The sequence below is a fragment of the Podarcis cretensis genome (genome assembly GCF_951804945.1).
Source record: "Podarcis cretensis genome assembly, chromosome: 14".
NCBI lineage: Eukaryota > Metazoa > Chordata > Lepidosauria > Squamata > Lacertidae > Podarcis > Podarcis cretensis.
Genome location: NC_137183.1, coordinates 22,595,394 through 22,617,776, shown reverse-complemented (window position 1 = coordinate 22,617,776; position 22,383 = coordinate 22,595,394). Strand labels below are relative to the sequence as shown.

The following is a 22,383-nucleotide window of genomic DNA, read 5'->3' as shown; positions in this document are numbered from 1 at the left end:
TTACTGGTAATTTAATTAGCGCGAGCAGTTTCTGAGCTCTGGGTGCAGTCCTGCGCCTAAGTTTTCAGATTAGAACTGTAGAGTGAAAAGGAAAGGAGGACCTTTTTCTTCCACCCCACTTCCAGCTACTCTCTGAAGACTGGAGAAGAGACCCTCTTAAGAATATTAGGGGGGTGAGCGGGGGAAGGACTAGACCATGTGAAAAACGAACATAATATTTTAGCTGCAGTTCATTCATTTTCAGCTTTGTATTCTTGTGATTAAAAAAAGCATACCTAGACATTCTGTCGTTGCACCCATAACCTAGGTTTAAGTTGCCATTTAGCTCCTAGCTTTCATATCTGTTTCTAACACTGGGCATGTAGATGGGGACTACGTAGCATGTAGTTGGGGACTATGGCAGTTGCATGTGTACATGCACTTGCTGCCCCTGATGCCAGATGGCCGTGGTATAAATAAATTGTTGTTATTTTTTTTCCTTGTACCTTAATGGCACATATTCTGGATTCATTCTTGCCAAACTTGCGTGCCACAGCGCGCACACACACATGCCACTCTAAGAAACAGTCCAGCACTTCCTATTTCTCCTCCACCGTTGGTGATGCTGTGTTTAGGTGCCGTATCAAACAACAGCTTTAAAAAACTCCTCCAAAACAATTGCTCTCTCCCTATCTCCTTTCTCAAACTCCCAACTCTCCACAGGCCTCAATGGTAGATGCAAGGGCTCTTGGGACTGCAAGTACAAAGGCCTGTGGGATTGCTAGGTGCTGTTTCCACTCCTTTTCTGACTGTTTCATGCCTCTTCTGAGGCTTTTTTAGCAATTTTTATCATTCACTCCCAGGTATGGCGTGATGCACGTATGTATGGTGACACACACACATTGAATGTACATAAATGATGGGTTGCCTGTAGTTAGCCTCTGGCTTGTTTCCTTCTTAAGTGTAGCAGAGTTAGGAGCAGGGGAGAAGCAAAGCAGAGGTGTTTCAGCAGTGTGCACAAGTTTGCACTGAATCTTAGTTTTTAAAGTGGTTTAAAGTTGTATTTTAGCCAGGCCAATGTTTTAAACTGTCCTTGCAAATATCTTATCTCAATCTTGTATACAGATAATGCCAGTGTATGTATAAGCAAAACTACTCTTAGAAAGGTTGGGGGGGATATGTGTGTTGTGTTGGAATATCAACTCTACTCTGGTGGGTCTTTAAAGAATGAATCCAGATTTCTGGGGATAGAGGGAAATATGTGATATTGTTTTTTATTTGTTACCTTATTTTCTTTCTCCTATGGCTGGATGTTTACATGCCTGAAAAACCTTAATTTTGTGAAATGGCAAACCCAGATTATTTTCATTTTATAGAAAATGCTTTTATCAAGATGATCTGAAATAACATGTAGCTTACATACTTTGGAAATGCTGTGAACCACAGAGGGCATTCTTTCTTTACCTTATACAGCATTGTGCACCCCCCCCCCCGCAAAAAAATAGAAGCTCATCTTGCCAGACCACAATACATCTGCATCTTGGGCCAGCAGATGTTACTTCACATGCTTCTTTTTAAGACCAAGAAGCACAACGCAAAACAAAACACAGAACACAGAAACAAGCATGACATTTTAGAGTTGAAGGAGCTTTGATGCATAGAAATACCTTGAGCAGTTGGGTTTAGGTTTGTTTTTGACCAAGATGTGGAAACTGAGGAGGTGAATTGAGATGAAGCTTACTACAAGAACTCTGCATCAGTTAATTCATATTTCAAGCAAATATGAATTTCAGTGAATCTACTTCTAATTTGAGCTGTTGCATGAGCTGGATGGATAGTTGCTCTGTATGAGGCAGTTTCCTGTGTTCCCATTAAAACATTATAAATCACAACAGCACTAAAAACAATTAAAAAGACCTGATTAAAATGATGCATGTATATTAACACCTTTTCTAAAAGCACATACTTCCCTTATAAAAACAAAATAAAGTGTATAGTGTGGAAGATCAGTGTTTTCCTTCCGCTAAAGTGTTCATTGTTCTACTGCAACTAGGTTTAGCAATTAGAGTAGCGAAGTATCAGTTAGTTGGTGCAGCCCTGTCATAATAGTTAGACAGCAGAGCAGTAGCTTTTACATTTCCCCCCATCTTCGTCTTTTCCTGGTTTGGCTTGTTTGGGGGGAACTTGCCATGGAGGAGTTAGGCTGGAAAAGGAGCCTGCTGCCAGGCAGAGTTAGGAGCAAAGACTTCTTCAAGAAAGATATCAACTAGCACCTGTGGTTAAAACAAGCCATGACTTTGCATTGTATCATGTTGCCAGACAACAAATCATGGTTAGTCTGCTGAGCTGCATTCAGATGTCTTAACGAGCCACACTTTGGCTAAACAAGCTGCTGTTCAGCATTATGCGTGAACCAGCCTAATACGCAATAATGTTGAGTCTGTTCAAAAGGAAAGTGAGTTCACCCGTTTGCTACTACGTTGTGTATTTTTGTGTGTTCTTACTGTAAACCATCCAGTGATCCTTGGGTGAAGGGTGGTATAGAAATTGAATAAATAAAAATAAAATTCACTTTTTCAAATAGACCCATGTTCCAAAATACAGCCTGCACCTGAGATTTTGGTTTATTATTTAATATTATTTATTCAACAGCCTCTGCCCTGGCTCTGCCAAACCACATCTTAAATTCTCTGAAGTTATAAAGCAACTTGTATTTTGAGGGTTACTACTGAATTGGGAAATTGCATACAGACAACAGTTGTGTGCCAATATTATCAAATTGTTTGGATCAGCTAAGACTAGAAAGCCATAAAGTAAAATTTTACATATTTTCAATTGGTGAAAGTGAAAGAGAAAGACTAGCTCTTCCCCTAACTTTTTAGATCTTTCTCTCTGTCTATCTATCTATCTATCTATCTATCTATCTATCTATGTCATCTAGCTAGCTAGCTAGCTAGCTTTTATTACGGCAAGTAAATAAAATGAACAGCTTACAGCATAATGTAAGAACTAATTATTATCAATATCAAGATGGTTGGGTAAGATGATTTTGTAGGACACCCTCCCAAGAATTGTAACAATGTATAGAAAAAAAATCAGATGCCTTTTTGTGTTTTCCTGATAATAGCTAACCCATTGCAATTTTGTTTACCTTTAGCTGATCCCACAGTGAAAGACTTAATTGGAGGCTTCACTGCTCTACATTACGCAGCTATGCACGGCCGAGCTCGGATTGCACGCCTAATGCTGGAATCAGACTACCGCGTTGATATCATTAATGCAAAAAGTAATGATGGCTGGACTCCTCTGCATGTGGCTGCTCACTATGGCAGAGACTCGTTTGTCCGTCTCCTGCTGGAATTCAAGGCTGAGGTTGATCCACTCAGTGACAAAGGTACTACACCACTTCAACTGGCTATTATCCGCGAAAGGTCCAGCTGTGTCAAAATACTCCTAGATCACAATGCCAACATTGACATTCAGAACGGCTTCCTGTTGCGCTATGCTGTGATCAAAAGCAATCATTCTTATTGCCGGATGTTCCTTCAGAGAGGGGCTGATACAAACTTGGGGCGCTTAGAAGACGGGCAGACGCCATTGCACTTGTCTGCTCTTAGGGATGATGTACTCTGTGCACAGATGTTATACAACTATGGTGCAGACACTAATACAAAGAACTATGAAGGACAGACTCCGCTGGCAGTTTCAATAAGTATTTCTGGAAGTAGCCGACCTTGTTTGGATTTCCTACAGGAAGTAACAAGTATGTATACTGGAAATCTTTAATCAAAGTCCTCCAATGGTCTTTGGGGGAAGTTGGTGGAAAAATGAGTTTCCTACTTAGCTGGTTATTACTTGAAAGTTTAGGCAGGCCCAGAGAATAACCACTATTTTCCCCTTCAGAATCATGCTTGTACTTCAACTTGTATACATTCCTCCTGAACTAACTTGGCTTCAAATCCTGAATTTTTTTTGTCAATCAACAGTTCTGCATGTGGCAGGAAGGTAACAGAGAATGAAGGCTGAGAAGTGTAAAATACATTTTTCCAAGGTCTTTCTCTGGTTTACAAAGGAATGTTCAAAAACTGCGCCTTGCTCATAAATTATTTTTCACTTTTCTTTGTTCTTCATTAGAATGGGAGATGATACTGAATTATTTATCCCTTGGGGCTGCGAAATGAGCCTGGTTATTGTGTTGACATCCTTTGGACCTCACAGTGATATTAACATTTACAGATGGTAGCCGTGTTGGTCTGCCATAGTCAAGACAAAATAAAAAAATTCCTTCCAGTAGCACCTTAAAGACCAACTAAGTTAGTTCTTGGTATGAGCTTTCGTGTGCATGCACACTTCTTCAGATACACTGAAACAGAAGTCACCAGACCCTTCTATATAGTGAGAAGGTGGGGAGGGGTATTACTCAGAAGGGTGGTGGGAATGGGTGATAGGCAGATATCTGGGATGAGCCTGTTGACGACTCTTAATGACTGCAATAGGTCTTACAGGAAAAAGCAAGGGGTGAGAAGGTGGAAAATGGCTTTGTCATGTATAATGAGATAAGAATCCAATGTCTCTCCATGGTTTTAAGTTTGGTAATAAGTTGCAATTCAGCAGCTTCTCTTTCCAGTCTATTTCTGAAATTCCTTTGTAATAGAACAGCTACTTTGAGATCTTGTATAGAATGTCCTGGGAGACTGAAGTGTTCTACTGGTTTCTCTGTCTTGTGATTCCTGATGTCAGCTTTATGTCCGTTTATCCTTTGGCGTAAGGTTTATTAACATGTGTATGTTGGTTCTTCAATTATAGATCTAAGCAATTCGTGGTTGATACTACTTACCACTAAGTATTATTTTCACCATCAGTCTTCTTCTCTTCTTCTTTGGTGATCAAACTTTACCAAACCAATTCTTTTTCCAGCAGTTGCCTGATACAATATTTCTTCTTGGTTTATGCTTATGATGCAGTGTTGACATGGTTAATCTGTACTGTTTTCCTTTGTCACTAAGCCCCCAACTTATGCACATTTAACTTGTGCACATTCAGCTTGACATGCATGGCAAAAAAATTAAGAAGGAGTAGAGTTTCGAGGAAAATGACTTTGGTAATCCCACCTGCCATTGAATCCGGTGTGTTTTGCCTATATGTGATTTTGGCTTTAGGCATGATCCCCAGAACGTAACCCCACTCAAGCTGCAGGCTTACTTTTGAAGTAAAATCTAGAGTATACAGAATAGAGCAGAGCCAGAGTTGTTCTTGTGACAAAACCATATTGTAACAATCAGCCTGTTACGTGTTCTCTGTATGATAATGATATCTCACTGTAGGTGGAACTTGTCAAATGTAGGTAGCGTGTAACAACCCATAGTTCCAATTCTGTTTAGTAGCAATCACTTGTCTTATCTCTAGTTATTGCTGAGATGTGGGTAAGACTAACTCAGCTGTATCTGAGGCTCCTACATTCAAGAAGTGTGTGGTATGTGTATGGGGTTTGATTGCTGAATAAGCTCGAGGAGGCATGCCATAGGTATGTAAATTATCTGCTCACTGAATTTGTACTTCCTTTGAAACTACAGAGGGATTAATTTTAACATACAGGTTTAGTAGCAGGTGTAATACTAAACTTTGCATCAGCATTATATAAATGAAGTTTGGGCTTTTGTTCATTCTCCCTCACGTCGCTATACCAATTTCTATTCCCTCTAGTTTACAGAAACCATTAATTTATCATCATTTAAAAAACAACAACGACGCAGATCTTTAAAGCATTTCCTTATTTTTTTAAAAAATTGTCCCAGAAAACTAATCCTTTCCTTTAAAACAAATAGACAGGTTACTACCATTTGCATTGTCAGTGTTTTTCTGGACTTGTAGTTTTCCTTCATTTTTCCTTCACCCAGTTTTCTTTGCATATAACAATGCATTCATATCCTAGTTACTTTGTATCCAGGCACTTTCTCTGCAGAGTTTTTCTTCCAGATTACTCTCCTCCTACCCTAGCAACTTCCTGCTTAGCACCCTCCTCTGTGTGTCATGTGGGAATTTGGGATTGGTTTTTTTCTTGAACACTTAAACCTTTTTTTTTTTAATTGTGCTTAACTTTGCATATGTTCAGATTTTTGAACATTAAGGCTGCAGTCCTAAACACCTAGATTGAATTTTGCTCCAATAGACTCCGTCGAACTGACTTCCGACTAAGGTATGTTGGATTGCCCTTCACCACTATAGTTAAGTAATTTTTAGTAGCACTGTTCCTATCAATGTCTCTCTTTTTAAAAACTTCTCGGTCTCCTTAACCCTACAGTGTAATTTTGATCTTTTTCAGTGTCCTTCATGGATTGTACATGGATTCTATACTGTCTTTTTCTTTTCATCACGTCCCTTCTATTGTCATAATCATTTAACCTTTTAAACATGTTCAGTGCTGTAGGCATGTATTCTGCTGATTTTGATTGTATGACTTTCTTCATCAAAATGTAACGCCACACTAGCACTGGCTAAGATTTGTGGAATGGCTGAACTGAAAGATCTCTGTGCTGATTTTCTTCTGAGCCTATCCCTTCTAAGGCTTGCTTTGCTCACGTTCTGCTTGGCATACCTTCAGCACTACCCTTGTACAATCCTTTGAATACTTAAACATTGAATAAGCAGCCACACTGGCCTCCTCCCTACACCTGTTGTTTTTCTCTTTCTCTTTCTCTTTCCCAGTGCATCCATGTGTAGCACACCCAGTGATCCTTGGGGATGGCCTTGGGCCTCTCTTGGCCACGTTGGTCCTATTGCATACCCTCCTTAAATGCTTTTGACTTGGCAGGAATGTGACCTTGAACTGTGGTAATGCCTCTTGCTTCCTGGATAAAGGGTGGAAAGGGTTGTGCATGTGTGCTGACTTTAGCATGCCTGCAATGAAGGCAACTGTACAAAGGAAAGTCATATCCATTGCTTGGCCCACTCTTGCCTTTGATCCCGTTCACCATGCAGCCCTTGGGATGAAAATGGTTCCTTGCCCCTGATTTAGGCCTTATTCCCAAGATTTACTGCATTTGTCTCTGCCTCTGGGATGCCATTTGACAAGTTTGTATTTTACTTTAGCTAACTAAATCAAGATCGCAGGGAGAGTACTCCCATCCCAAAAAGTCAGTACAGGATGTGTCCATTAGTAAGTGGATTGAGCCACTTCCAGCTTTTTTGGCAAACTTGTGACAGGCTTATGAAAAGCCAAGGTGCAAACTCATTCTTATTTTTGTAAAGGGAGTGGTTAGTTGAGTTGCAGCACTTCCTTAAGCGAAAACCTCCAATGTGTGGAAAGCAAATACTTTCAGCTTGAGAGAAGGCTCTTCAATGTTGATACACACCAAGCCCCAACGTGAAAAGGTGTTTGTCACCTGTAGCCATGATGGTAGCGCTGTATTTTATATTATGTGATAGTATCTGAACGCATCCCTCTGCCCATTTCACTCTAGGTTGGCTTTGACAGTTTGACTAGGTGGTAATAACTGTTTGTGGCAACAAAGTATAAAGTTGTAGTTACGAGGTTTATTACTGTGTTGCAGTAGTCTAAGCAAAAGGCACATTACTGCTCTAAGGAGCTTCCATTGATCGTAGGGGGCCAGGCAGCTTTAAGGCTGGATGCTTGGAATGTGGTTTCCTTGATAATCATAATCAGAGAGGACACTTAAACAAGTTAGTCTTCTCAAGGGAGATTATTTAATTACATTTTGTATCTTTTATACTACTGTACTCCCTTTGTTAAATTGAAAGATTTGTGGATTGAAAAGTAATTTGAAAGCCTTCTAGATCCCCCTTTCTTTAGACACCTACAACTGAAATGAATCTAAATTTTCTTTGCCAAAATTTGAAAAAGTGTGTTCGGTGTTTTTAAGTCGTGCAGTGGCTTCCACTCCTACGTAATTTGAATCCTTTGAAATTGAGAACTTCATGGAATGTAGTTGTGGTCAATGGGGCAATTTTCCTGCATCAGCATCTTTCAATGTGTAGGAAAATATTCTATAACTTAATACGAAGTTTTAAAATCATTTACTTCAATTAATGGTTGTAAACTTCCTCTGCTTTTCAAGTCAGGTTGTAGCTGATGGCTTAGTTCATCCTCTTGCAGAGATGTTGTTTTTTATGGAACTAATGTTATAGTGCATGTGATATTGTAGACTCTTCATGCAGTACTAATCTCCCCTTGTTAGGCAGCTGATAGTCAAATGCCAGTTTTAAAATAAATAGTGTTTTATGAGACGGGGGCAGGCTTTTATGTATGTTGGAGATGGATCAGACTCTTTCAGAGAAGAGACATCCTAGGTTCTTTTGGGCATGGAAAATAGGAGGCTAAACTTTCAAAGGGTTATGTAGCATCTGAGGTGGGTGACTGTTAGTCAAAGCAAACTCCCTGGCTATCATATTCCAAGCACATTTTCAAAGCATGCATGTTTGCCTCAAGAACATAACTGGGCTTTTTGTTCAGGTAGGTGCTTTGATATTGCCGTATGTTTTGTGTGTTTATCCCCAACAATCCCTTTATTCAAACCCCCCCAAAGTACTCTGTTTCAGGGAGGTTGGGCTGGCTTTGGGCATTGCAATACAGTATAATAGTGAAATATCCAGTGTACTAATTGTAAATGGAGCTAAGCTATAACATATGCTGAAGTCTTGCTGATTTAAATAATGCATTTGTAAGTGTACCATCATGTATAATTGCACACTGTGTGCAGCAAGTATGAACACCATGAGCATGAGCTGGACTTCTATTGGGCTTGGTCTACAAAGTGAAATAAGCTTTCAGCAAAAAAGAGACCTTGTGACAAACGGCTGTTATCTCAGGATTTTGGAGTTTAGTTTCAACCACTTTTATATTCTACTTTTACTGATGCTGGGGTTGGGGTGGATTTCTTACATTCCTATTGAATCTGCATACAGTTGCTGTTGCCTGCCGCTGTGTTAGGCAACGGTATTATCAGTCTGTATACCGAAAAGGTGTTATGAACCTGTAGCTTGAGGCTTTTAAAAGAGCTGGAGTTTAATTGCAGCATTTTCAGGTCACCAAACAATGAATGGGTGAGTGGTAGTTATCCCTTCAATTTTGCAAGCAGATTTAACATAAATATAAATGGGTAGGCAGTTATTCAATTTCTTACCCGCCCTTTACTGCAAGTTCCCAAGGCGAGTTACAACAATTATAAAACAAAATAGTTACAGCCATAAACAAAAGTGTAAACAATTACAAACAATTCCATATATAAAAATAGAACAGACATTTAAAAGCAGTTCCATAAATAAAAACCATTGAAGTTTATTCCAGTGCAGATGCAAGACTGCACATGAAGCTATAGGAACCCTGCATGTGAATGTCTCAGGCTTTAAATGATCATCAAACTGTATTTTTAGTATTTGATTGTAATGTGCACTCTGTTAAAATCATGAAGTGGGGAGAGTGGAAGTAACACTACTTCGAAACCAAAAATAGCAATAGGTCATTTGACTGCTATAAGGCAACAGTGCATTTTGTAGGGGTGTGAATTGCTTCTTTTACCTCACTCTCCACTTGATATAAATCACAGAGGCAATCAAAATAATGACAATTTCCTTTTCCTTAAAACAGCTTTCTGGGACTGGTGCCCATTTATGATGGCGTTTTAACTTGCAGATTTCACCTGAATTACCTAATGAAAGAAGTTTTGGTTGTTGTATGTATTTTTGAAGCAGATATAAATTAGTTTAACTTTAATTTCACACCTATCCCCCCTTTTTTTTGGCTTAATATTACTGTTTTGGAGCCTTTTACACAGTAGATGGTAACATCAAATATAGTTCATTGCTACCTTGAAATTTATTATTAACGAAATTAATGAGTACCTATACTAGCTAGACAAAACATGGCATATATCTAACTCACATTTGAAATAATGTTCTCCATAGATTCTGTGCTTTGTGGGTGTGGGGCGGGGAAGGGAAATGTTTCTTATGGGTGGGGGGGGGAGCTATGATCTCACATTCCTTTTGAGAAACCAATTAAAACATTTTTTGAAAGAAGAATAGTGGTGGGTAGAGGGGGGGGAGTCTGCTCTTTTCCAGCTATGTGGAATTATATTGCATTTTAGATTGTTACTTTTTTGTGGGGGGGGGGAGAACGAAAACAAAAAGACAAAGCACTTCTTTGCCTTCAGTGGAAACGTTGGGTCTTTGTGGGCATCCAAATGATCAGTGCAAAATTTTGCAGTGATGGAAAGTTCTTTTTAATCTATGCTAAGTATAAGAAATGTTATACTGGAGAAAGAACCTCATTGTTTCTGGTCTCAAACTATCATTTAAAGCCAGGCTTTGGTATGCATTTGAAATGGAGGGTTAAACACTAGCTTTCTCCAATTGAGGTAACTCTTCTGGGAGAGAGAATTTTTTCTCTTATAAAGATCTGTTATATCATTGGCCACAAGAATCTAAAGCAAGCTACAGGAGGTAGATTTTTTTGGGCAAGTAGAGCAATTATTTTTATTTTTTTAAATTGACACTCTTGCACAACTAAAATGATTTCACCAATCAGCAATCAATCAAGGAAAACTAGAGAAGGAGAAATATACCAGCATATGAAAGTACATAATTGCTCTGATTTGATACTCTTGATTCATTCGTATTTTAATTTTAGACCAGTTTATCTTTTGACAATGATGGTTTTATTCCTCATATAGACCGCAGACAGAAAACCAAATTTTGTGCTTCTGGTCTAGTTTGCAGGTCAGTTGCTGCTCTTGTGATCCTGTAATGGGACTGTTGCTGATCTGGGGAACGACTTGTGTGCTATTGAAAAGCCTAGAATGACTAAAGTTGTGATGGTATGTCAATAGGCCCTGCTCACTAATCTATCAGTGCATCAAATCAGGCCAGCAGCACGGGGGAGCAGGACCTTATAGCTTGTAGCTATCTATATTTTAATATATCTTGGAGGTTTGGTATCGTACATATTTCATTTTTTGATTGCTGCAGTTCAGCATTTGGAAAAAAGTAACTTTAAATGCTTTAAATACAATACTGCTTGGTATCAGTTTTCCACAACTTAGAAGTTGTCCCGTCCCCCCTTTTCAGGCTGCTAGAAACAAGATTTTGAAAAGTATTCCATGTCCCTAGTATGGGAATGGATTTTCAGAGCAGGGCAGGTGTTCGCTTACAACAATATGATGACTACTTTGAAAATCTAGCTGCCAGATAGGCTTGAAAATCACAGCAGGTTTCGTTGCCTATGGTGAACAAAAAAATGTATATTTAGGCCAGGCTGGAAAATGTTACAAAAGGTTGTTAAGGATGGGAGCTTTTGGGTCTTTTAAAAAAAAGATATGTCTGCTTCTATAAGAAACTTTGTGGTCTAGTAACTTCTGTAGACTACAAATTGCCATATATTACAAGTATAAGGATAATATTAAGAGTGCTAGGTAACTGAATCTCAAAGGCACTACGAACTTATTAATGGCTGAATTGTAGACTCTAATTAAAATATTTAGGTCTTGGGGCTGTTGTCTTAGTCCTGTGCCTGCCTTCCTGTTTGTGATGGAGTTTTTTGTCATTGGGTTTTTTTTTTTTAACTTTCCCATTGCCGTATCTGCTTCATTAAAACAACAAACAACCCACCCATCCCCTGATACTTCAAATGATAACATGTCTGTGCTTGCTGTCAGATGAAATATGCTAGAAAATACACTGTTAACATATACCTGTTAGACTGTTCACTCGCAGGAATCAGCTTCTTTCTGGACAATGGCCAGATTTGGTTAACACAGCAGGAGAAGTTAGCGTTTCTAAAGGGTTCCCCTAAGCAGGTCTTAAATTGCTGAGGTTTCAACTCTCACTGTCCTTTCCCACAACAGAAAAATGTTCAAAGGTGGCTGCCATTCAGATTATTTTAAAAATGCTTCTTGTGGTAACATAATATGCAAACTTACTTTTAAAGTCAAGTGAAGCTTATGGTTGTAACTCATTCTTTTCTTTCATTTATAAAGACTGCAGAACAATATCAAAACCACTTAATGGAAAAGTCACAACACTGTTGATTTCTGTGTTCTGGAATCTCTTGATTTTATCTATGATGAGTGAATATGCAGGCTGAGGGGTGACTCATAAGGTCATTTTTAGCACAAATTCATGTTTTCTTAAGCCTTTGTAATATAAGGCTAGCTGTGCAGCTGTGCATCGTGGCCCCATTACATGCATAAAGAAAGCAGTGCTCAGATTGGAGTCCCAGTGCTTTCAGGAAAGAAATTTCTACGCTTGTTGTTCAACTTCTATTGGATATATAATATGTGCAATATGTTCTCCAGTATATTGTCTAATGATCAGGTCTAGAAGCATGAATCTACTATATTTCATTTTTTATGTTCTGTTCTTCCTCCAACAAATTTGGGGTCATCCTCCCTTTCCCTTCAACCACACAGCCGCCATATGAGGTAGGTTGAGCTGGGAATTGAAGCTGAATCTCCCTGGTTATAGCCTGTCACTGACCACTACATCAAGACAGTTTTATTAATTACCACAATAATTTGCAGAGACTATTTTCTACCCGGATGTGACCTCACTCATGAAACTCCAACTGCTTCATCATATATATACACTGCCGTGAAAGAGTTGGCTGTGGGTTCCCATGGCATATAAACACAGCTAATTTGACATAGGTACTCCTGTATTCTGGGAGAATGTAAATTCAAAGACTTCACACACTTCTCACATGGAAGTAATGTTTGTATAGAGAATTGGGCTTCCTTGGGAAGAGTCTTAGGAGAGGAGTTAACTTGTGGGGAGGTGAGTAGAAACAAATATTTGTATGAATGGAAAGTAATTTAATTAGATTTCTCAGTCACTGTTCCCTCTCTGAGATTTTATTTTACATTTGTCAGACACCATCCAGTTTTGCCGGAACTCATATGTAGAACATATCAACAGCAGTACAAGGAGACGACTTACCCCAGAGGGTAGCCACAAATTCTCCATCCCCACAATTGCCATGGGGGTGGACCATCAAGATCCTAAATAAATGGTTCACCCTCCTCACCCAGAGGAGGGGAGTCACCACAGGCTCGCCCTGCTACAGCCAGATACGACAATTCACAAATCGGTCCCTCTTCCTCCTTGAGGATGGAGCCCTAGCTTCTTCCCCCAAATGGGGTTAGGGATGGAGGAAACACCTTGCCCAGTGAAAGATGGGAGAAATAAATGAATTAGGAGACTGTTAGCGATTGCATCAGCATTTCAGTTCCCTTTTCCCCCCTTAGTTTCCAAAACAAATCTTTAGATCACAGTGTTTTCTGTCTTACTTTTTTGTTTCCTTTAGCTAAAATTAAAATTGCATAACATTAGGAATAAACATTAATACACTGGAAAAGGCTAACAAAACAATTGCGAGATCATACCAAAAATGATGAATAATGGCTTACAACATATCTAAACTTATATTCCCAGAAGGTCATTAAATCTATTTTTTATCAAATGGAGTTTCACAAATTTGATTCTCAGAATCACAAATAAAATTAAGTTTTAACATTATAGAATTTGGAATATGGCTGTGAAACCAGTCCCACAGTAGTGAAGAATTTCACCACATACTCACAAAAGAGGGAGAAAATGCAGGTCACAAAAGCTGGTCAGGTTCAGCATAGCACTTACTATAACACATTGAAAAATGTGGCAAACACACATACCTTTTACAAAGCTTATGTAATACAGTATAACCAGTGCAATCCCAGATCTTTCCTCCTTTTCCCCCTCCTGCCCCTGCTGAATAAGCCCCATTACAAATATTTTGCCATAGTTTTTAATCTAGCTTTTTAGGGTATTTAGATTTTAGACAGATACTCTTTGGATTATGTTTGTAATAAATGGGTCGCATTTAAATTGATAGTATCTCAGAGGGTAATATGTAATGGTAGAAGCAAGTGATGGCATTCACTAAAATAATTATATCTTTTTGAGGTACTGAATGTATATTAAGAGATTTAATTTTCTGTGGCTTGTTTTGTTCTAACAGTTTCTTATCTAGTAATAAAAGCTTATCTAATTTTCACATACAGTCTTCCATCTGACTACTGTATTTACAAGCATCCAGTTATAATGCTACTGGGGCATCATCTATATATATAAAAAATCTCAACTAACCAACATAAATATTAATTTGAATTTATGAAAAAAACCAAATCTCTTAATATACATGTAGTACCTCGAAAAGATATAATTGTTTTAGTGCCATTACTTGCTTCTACATTACATATTACCTTCTTGAGAGATACTATCAATTTAAATACGACCCATTTATTGCAAACATAATCCAAAGTGTATCTGTCCAAAAATCTAAATACTCTACTTCTATTTAATAAAGCTGACTGAAAATCCGGTAAAGTTTTATTTCTCCTTCTGATAAATGCTTTGTCCATTGTAACTAAGAATTACAGTTGCTACTTTCACTTTACAGCTGATAAATTGAAATATTTCTGATTTAGTCATCTCTCAATTTACGAGTTTATTTTATTTATTTAAGTCACTTTTTTAAAAAAACCCCAAACTTCAAAAGTAGCTTACATAATAGAACGTCAAACAATATACAAACAGATGGCAGCCCAGCATTTTAAATAATTTCTGAAATGGAAGAAATTTAGGAACAGTGTTAATCAAGGAAAGTAATTCATAAAACCACAGTTATAAGGGGGAAAGCAGCAATTTTGTAAGATAAGTATTTGGTAAGGGCTAAAGCTCAGAGGAAGAGCATCTCCTTTACATATGGAAAGTCTTTCATTCAATCCTTGGCATCTTGAGATTGGACTCAGAATGTTCCTAGTCTGAAACCCTGGAGAACAGCTGCTGGTCAGTGTAGACAATACTGTACTGAACTTGATGGGCTGGAGGTCTGTCTCTGCATCAGGCAGTTTCCTATGTGTTAAGCCCAAATGCCCTCCTAAATATCCATATTTTAACCAACCACATAAAATCAAAGTATTGGAGTCTGACAGATCGCACTTGATAGGATGTTCCACATGGTGGGTGCCAGTTTGGAAAAGGCCCTGCTCATGATAGCTGCCCATTATGCCTCATGAGGGGAGAACTTTGGAGTGAGGACTCATATGTTGAATTGGGCACATTGAAAGGAACATATGGAATTTCCACTGTATCTTTACGTTGCAGTTATGCATAATCATATAAAATCATAAGCTGATCTCTTATTTAAATCTAAAACTCTAAAATTATTGAATATATCAAATATTTTAATCTCAACCATTTTTCAGTTTGAGCACATCCTAATGCTCTTTGCTAATGCACTTGAGGAACAATATCCCCAAAATCATTCTCTCTTTGAACTAAACTATCCAATTTATCACCAAGTTCTTTAAAGTTGTTTACATAAACATGTACTTTATTCATTGATGTTTTTAATCTTTTTTGACACTCTTAGGTTTCTCAGTATCAGTTTCAGTTCTTGTGTTTATCTTCTGAAAGTTTGAATTCCTTCATTAAATATTTTTTTCCCTTTCCTCAAGAGACTATATTTGGATCTCTTACCCAATTAATTTTCTCAGGAATTTTTGGAGTCATATCCACAAATCAACTTTAAATCATTCATTCCCCAATATATTAGCAGGACAATCTTAACTGTAAATCTTTCATTTCATCCATCCCACAGACAGAATCATTATCATATCAATTTGTTTCAGAATTCTTTTTCAAATAATCATATTTCAATACTGCCCAGTCATATCTCGCATAATATATATTGTGCATCTCTCGTATACAAGAAAATTGTAGAAAATGAAGTGCATAATGTTGCATCAGTGCTGGGCAGTTTGTAAACTATAAACATTTTTCAGCTAAATACTATATTTCACTATCCCTTACATACTATAATTTATATTGCAACAAACCAGTATAAAAAAGAACATTGAAATTCCAAATCCTTATTAGTTGAGAAAATAACAGTCACAAAATCAAATTGGAATTTAGTATGCAGTAATGTTTTCGACATGCATTTCCGAATAGGGTCGTGGTAATATTGGTTAACGTTCTAAATAGTCAGAATTCTCAGATTTTGCTGAACAGTGTTATGAAATGGTCGCACCTTTTGATGATCTAAGTCACTTGTACTGGTGAGGTGGCCTCCAGCCATATACAGGTGTACAAAATACACACCTGGAAGTGAGTTGCTGTGGCTGGTCTGTGTTGGAAATGGAACTTGTTAGCTGCCCTCTCCCCCCTGGAAAAGGTGGGCAGGCTCGCCTGACAGCAGCTACAGTTTTCGGAGTACCCAGCTTGACAGTTCTCAGCTTCTGTCTCTTTGAAGTAGTATTGCATTCACTGAACTTGAGCCCCTGGGATAGGGTGGGTTATAAGTGTTTGCTTAAATCAGGCTTTTCAACTGTTGCCTGTACCAAAGGAACAGACAGCTGCTGCCTATGCTTCTAGAATAAAACTTACTAATAAGAGCCTTCATTAAATTTGATGGTTCAAACATGTGCCATCATTGGAAGCAGACAGAGAAGGGTTAATGGAATTAGTTTTGATACCATTGTATTTCTGAATGTGCTGGCTTTGGAAGTCTTTTAATTGTCATGTTTAAGCTCCCTTTTAATCTTTCCAAACTTGGCAGAGGTTCTGCACTTAGTATTACCTCTTAATCATCATTAGATAGAGCTTGATTTGTTGCCTTCTTCACTTGTATTGCTTTTGCCCGATTAATAATAACATTTTACATTTGCCAAATGAAGGTTCACTGGTGTTGGTCTATAATCCTCCCCTCCCCTCCCTTTTTCATTCAAATGCAACCAAGAATGAATAAGTTCTCTAGACACCAAGAGCCAATAGATGTGGCAACTGGTGCTTAACACTGGAAATGTCCATTGTTAGCACATTCCCAGGAAATGCTCTTCAGCTTATCAGGGGGAAATGTCAAGACGCTTAATAATCAGCTCTTAAGGAATTCTGCCCTAAGTGTGGATTGTCTGCCAACCCCCTTCCATTTTATTCAGGAGATCTGTTGCAGATTTGGATGTGAGATGTTTTTCTATAGGCTACAGTCAATGTTCAACTTTCGATGTACACTTGTGAATGCTGATGTGACAATCCGATTCAAATGTTGTGAATGTCTGAACACTATTGAGAGAATATTGTTTGAAAATTTCCTGAACTGTTAGCAATCACTGTAGTATGTCCAGAAAAGGAGAAAATCTCATTCTCTCTCTCCTTCTCTTCCCCCCCCCCAAATATTCATGAAATCTCTCTGGGATTTTCAGTTTTCGCCTTTAAATACCATAAATTTATGTGGTTAAAACTAGTGGTTAAAAGCAAATGTCTATATGGTTAAGTTTGAGTTGGCAATACTTTCTTTTTTTATGTCTGTGCATCTCATTCTGCAGTTAGCTTAAAATTTGTTCTTGGGCAACTCTGGAAGGCAGCAACTCAGTGTTAGAGCATAGTAATATTTGGCATGCAAAAGGTTCAGGGTTCATGCTGGCATCCTTAAAAGGCTATTGGGTAGCAAGGTTGGGAAAGACTTCTGCTTGAGACCTGCTGCTAATTGTTTCTAACTTGGATAGTTTAGCTGAAACCTGACATTTAACTGAACACATGAAAACCAGTTTCTAGGTCTACACATTTAGCTGTTCTGCTTCGTAGTGCTTGTGAGAGTTAATGCTTGTTTGTTTCAGCTTTCAGCTTTCAATTACCTTTTAATGATGGCATATTCTTTTTATCTTCTTTTCAGGGCAGCCACGGAACTTACAAGATCTATGCCGAATTAAAATCCGCCAGTGTATAGGCCTTCAAAACCTCAAACTACTTGACGAACTACCAATTGCCAAGGTTATGAAAGACTACTTAAAACACAAATTTGATGATATCTGACATTTTTGCAAAAACGTTGGACGATAAGCAAGATTAGTTTATATTCCAGATACCTTTCAAAGGCTGGTCACCTTGCACAACGTATATCCTATGCAATTTCTGATTTTTTGTTTTCCCCGAGAAGTCAGAAGGCAGGTATACAATTTCTTTGGGAGGGGGGTGTTTTATACCAAATGCTAGAAGGTCTTACTTTTTTATTATTTCTTGGTCCAAGTTTACAAGATCCAAGCTCTCTATACAACTTTACGATTGTAGTCTGGTTTCCCCAACCCCTCTCCACAGGGGTGAGTATCTTATTTTTTTTATTTTTTAAAAAACTTAAACTTGCAGCTTTGAAATGAAGACAGAATGTCAGTTGTTCAAAGGGATCCTTCCCCTACCCCAATGTAGCATGTGTAATACTGTGAGGTGGCTGAGTGAATGCTAAACAAAGTAAAAGTAGGAGACTTAAGGAAGTAATCTACAACACACTACTGTTGTATAGCCTCTGTTCCATGGGGAATCCCAGGCAGGACCCTCTGAAATGTAGGATCTACATAGCAGCAGTGCTTACTGGATTAAGCCCACTAGCATTGTTCCCGTGCCAAGGACCAATATGGGTATCCGCTTATTCCTCATAAGGAGTCCTGACAATTGACTGGATTCCATATGGTCACTATTTTCTACCCATAAGGTGCTTTTCTCAGAATCATGGCTCAGGCTTGTAACTAGGGTGTTCAGAGTTTACTATAAACACGATAGCTCTTTGGAAACATTGCCACCTTCATTGTTTTTCTTTTCTTTTCTTCCTTTTTCTTAAAAAAACCCCAAGTTGGATCTTTAACATAATAATTGTAGTTCAGATGTCCATATGTCTTATCCTTCCTTTGATGCCAGTATGTTCGCTGCTGTTTGTAATTAGGTTTTACACTGCTCAGATGCCTCTGTGGTCTCTCTGTATTTCTTTTTTTATAAAAACATTAACGGAAAACTAATCTAATTTCAAAGTCGATGCATCCTGTTTCTCATATGCAATAATTCCCCCCCCCCATTTATATTTTCTCCATCACACATGTGATTCACACACATTCCTACCCTGGTCTCAATATGATGTTCGTTACTTATTGGAATTGCTGCTTGCTTATTGGGATATATATATAGATATTTTTGTTACCCCTCCCAAATTTCAAAGGCATCTAGTTTGGACTGTTGTGGCTCACTTCTTCCTCCCCTCACCCCCATGCAAGAGGCTAATCTGTGGTATTCTTAAAACCAGAATCTGGCCTAGCAATTGGGTTTCCATATTTTTAAAAGGGCTCCATAACCTGAAACCTGTTGTGTTTTCAGCTTGCTTGATGTTAATTAGGACTTTGGGCTGATTCACCAAACCCCTAATTTGTTCTTATGGGCTGTGGTGTAAACACAGCATCTCAAAATACCTTTGCTGACATGCAGATCTGTGTAAAATTTACCATAAATCTGTAGGTCACAGATCTAAAGGGGAACCTTGTGTGAACAATTAAGTTCCATAAGTATGTTGAAGCATAAATAATTGGCCATACCCATAGAAAACTTAGCCACAGAACCTGGACCTTTTTTATTTTGAAGATTCTATATATAACCCCACTGTAATGAGACTTTCTCACTTGGAAGATGATAAGCTTCTGAGCACAAATCTAAATCTGCAAGAACCCAGCCTGTGCTTTTTAGGCTGAAATTGGCACGTTTAATTATTGCACAGGTTACTAGTCATACCTTGGATAAATCCTGCAGTTTGATAGGAGTTGAGATTGCAAAGGAAATGAGTTTATAAAAGTTATCCTCTCTATGTCAGTGGCTTTAGCATCCTGAGCTTTGGGATTCCATCTGAGATTCAACATAGATTGCACTTGGGGAACATTATTAGTTCTCTCTGCAGTTTCCAATCACTTTCCCACCACTTGTTTCTTAAAGGGGAACAGAAGTCAGTAATTTAGGATCAATAGAGCTATGTAATCGATGGTACATGACTGCAGCATTAATTTCCATTCTCATAAGCATCAATCCTGTTGCTGTCAATCAGTTACAAGGAACTAAGGTAGCAAATGACAACTTTTTGCTCAACAAGCACTGACTTAGAGTGCAAGGTATTTCCTCCCAACACACATACCTCCCCCCCCCTATCAAGATTCTACTTCAGAGGAATGTATGTTGTTTGTTTTAAAAAAATGGAATTTTAGTGGCCAACTAGTACACCATTTTTTCTATTCTGTTTAGTTTGCCCTTAATTGGAACAGCATTCAAGCTACGTATACTTCATCAGATGGTCTTTAGTGAATACAAGGGTTTTGCAAGTCTGGGCAACAAGGTCCCTGTTTCTTGTGATAAGGAGCTAGTAGCAACTCGTCTGTTTTGATCTTCAAGGAAATGTTCACAAAAGCCTCCCAATCTCCTCTAATTTTTATGTTCTTTGGTATCTTAAGGCCCCAGTCCAGTTTACTGGAGATTCAGGCTTTGATCGGTTTGGTTGACTTTCTTAAAGTGATGGTGCATTCTTACCAGCCTAGTAGTCTTTACTGGTTCAGGGATCAATTGTAAGGTGAATTTTATTCTGTCTTGCTGCTGTGACTTCAAAAAATATATATAAAATGTATTGCTGATAACAAAAGTGCTATTTAATGAAATGTATAATTCCATTTATTTATTTGTTTGAGGTTTGTTTTCGTGTCTCTCCCCCTGCCCCAATGTTTTAATAATTGACACACTTTGAATGAAGTACATCTTAGGCCATAAAGTAAAATTCCCTTAACCCTACTGTGTTATCCATTATTTCAGTCAAGCCATTTGACTAGCTGAAGGCAAAGTGGGGAGGGGCAACCTTCGGTCCCAGTTCCTAAGAAAATCAAGCCTTTGACTTATTAACTCGGTAGCTGGTCATCTTTCTTTTTAATGTACAGGAGATTCCATAGCATATGCACCATGTTGAATTGGGGCCAAAGGGCAGAATGTGCATCGTGCATATCTCCATGCAAGCCCAACTCAATTAGGGGTTATACAGCCTGAAAAATTTGTACCTCTTTGAGCAAACATAACTTGTTTTTGAGAAGAGAATCAGAATGAAATGATGTTGATGTATTTTGGTTTTACCACTAAAAAATGATGGAAGCTTTTCCATTAAATGTTTTGGCTTAAATTCCAAAAAAAGAAAAAAGATAAGAGCATTTATCCCACTTCTTTAATATTAAACATTTTTATATAGCTTTTTTTAAAAAACAATACACAAATTGGCAAACACACCAAAGAAATGGACAAGATGAAGATCATTAGCAAACCACAAACCTCATTCTTTTAAAAACAAAACCAGAGTTTTGTAAATATTTCTGTTTATAAATGTACAGCAGAGTAAGAGTCTGTTTTTTAGATTATTTAATTACCATATTTCTAAACTATTTACAATATTAGAGACCATATTTGTAAATTCCCAAGGCTTCTGTTTCATTTTTCATTTTTTACTTATTTCATTATTCATATTAGGAACAATCTGCCCTCATAGGGACAGCATGAAGACACAGCATTTTGTATTTGTTGGTTTTTGGTACTTCATACACACAAAGATGCCCAGTGTAGGAGTAACTGTGGCTCCCTGCAAGTGTTGATTTGCAAATTAGAAGCCAGCTACATGAACAAGTTTTTCCTTCTCTAAGCACAAACTCTCTTCCACTACCCTCATTCAGTTTAATGCTATATCTGCACCAGTGCTAACCAGGATTCCCCTTGTCTGTGTCAGATCCTGGTTAAGATGGCAACCTTATTTTAGCATTAACCACAGTGCAGGTGCAATGTTTCAACCATAGTTAAAGCTGACACTGGACAACAAGAAGGAAATAATCCCTGATAGAGAAGGAGTGAGAAGGACCCACATTCCTTAAGCAAAGCCATGTTTACAAATCATGGCTTACCTTACAGAGAGCCAGCATTTCGTTTGCACCAGCCTCAAGTGACTGAGAATATAGTCCCCTGGGAACGTTGCCTACAGAAGCACACTTGAAGCAAATTGGTGGTTCTTGTCTGTGGCAAGCTCCGGTTTCTTTCAGCGGAGCCTGAGATGGAGACCTTTGTTGTGGATTTTATGTCAGGTTTTAATGAAGGGTGGGCTAATGAAACCTGAAATCCCAGTCTAACTCAATACGGTCAGTTTGTTGCAAATTTCACTGTGAGAAGGATGATGTACCATTTTGCCTGCCATTCTTATCTTCCATGCAGTTCTTTCTGTGTTAGCAGCATCGTAACATATTTTGTTCTTCCTTTTGTAATGTAAGGTTTTGCGTTGGGTCATTTTGAATTAAAATAATTACCAAATTCTTTTAAATCTGCTTCATTTCTTTAAAAAAAAACATTCAAAACATTTTTATTCTTTATATTGCAACAGTTGGGGAGGGTTGCCTCAGTAGCTGCCTTCTGTAAATATTGTACTTGAAGTATGACCTTCAATTTCTGGACTTAGATCTTTCCCTGGCTGTTGAAATTGTGTACTTCTCAGACCTGGAATTTAGTAATAGTCTCGGGGGGGGGGGGCTAGGA

At 38.2% G+C, this 22,383-nt stretch overlaps 1 protein-coding gene across 4 annotated transcripts in view; it reads left to right on the top strand.

Moving 5' to 3' along the window:
* Nucleotides 1-22,171, top strand: part of ASB7 (ankyrin repeat and SOCS box containing 7) — a 38,165-nt gene extending 15,994 nt beyond the window's left edge. For all 4 annotated transcript variants that reach the window (XM_079954380.1, XM_079954382.1, XM_079954379.1 and 1 more), the window contains exons 5-6: nucleotides 3,137-3,742; nucleotides 17,705-22,171. In XM_079954380.1, coding sequence (XP_079810506.1) covers nucleotides 3,137-3,742; nucleotides 17,705-17,844 — 746 coding nt within the window. In that variant the 3' untranslated portion in view covers nucleotides 17,845-22,171. The remainder of the gene's footprint in view (nucleotides 1-3,136; nucleotides 3,743-17,704) is intronic.
* Nucleotides 22,172-22,383: the final 212 nt, after the last annotated feature.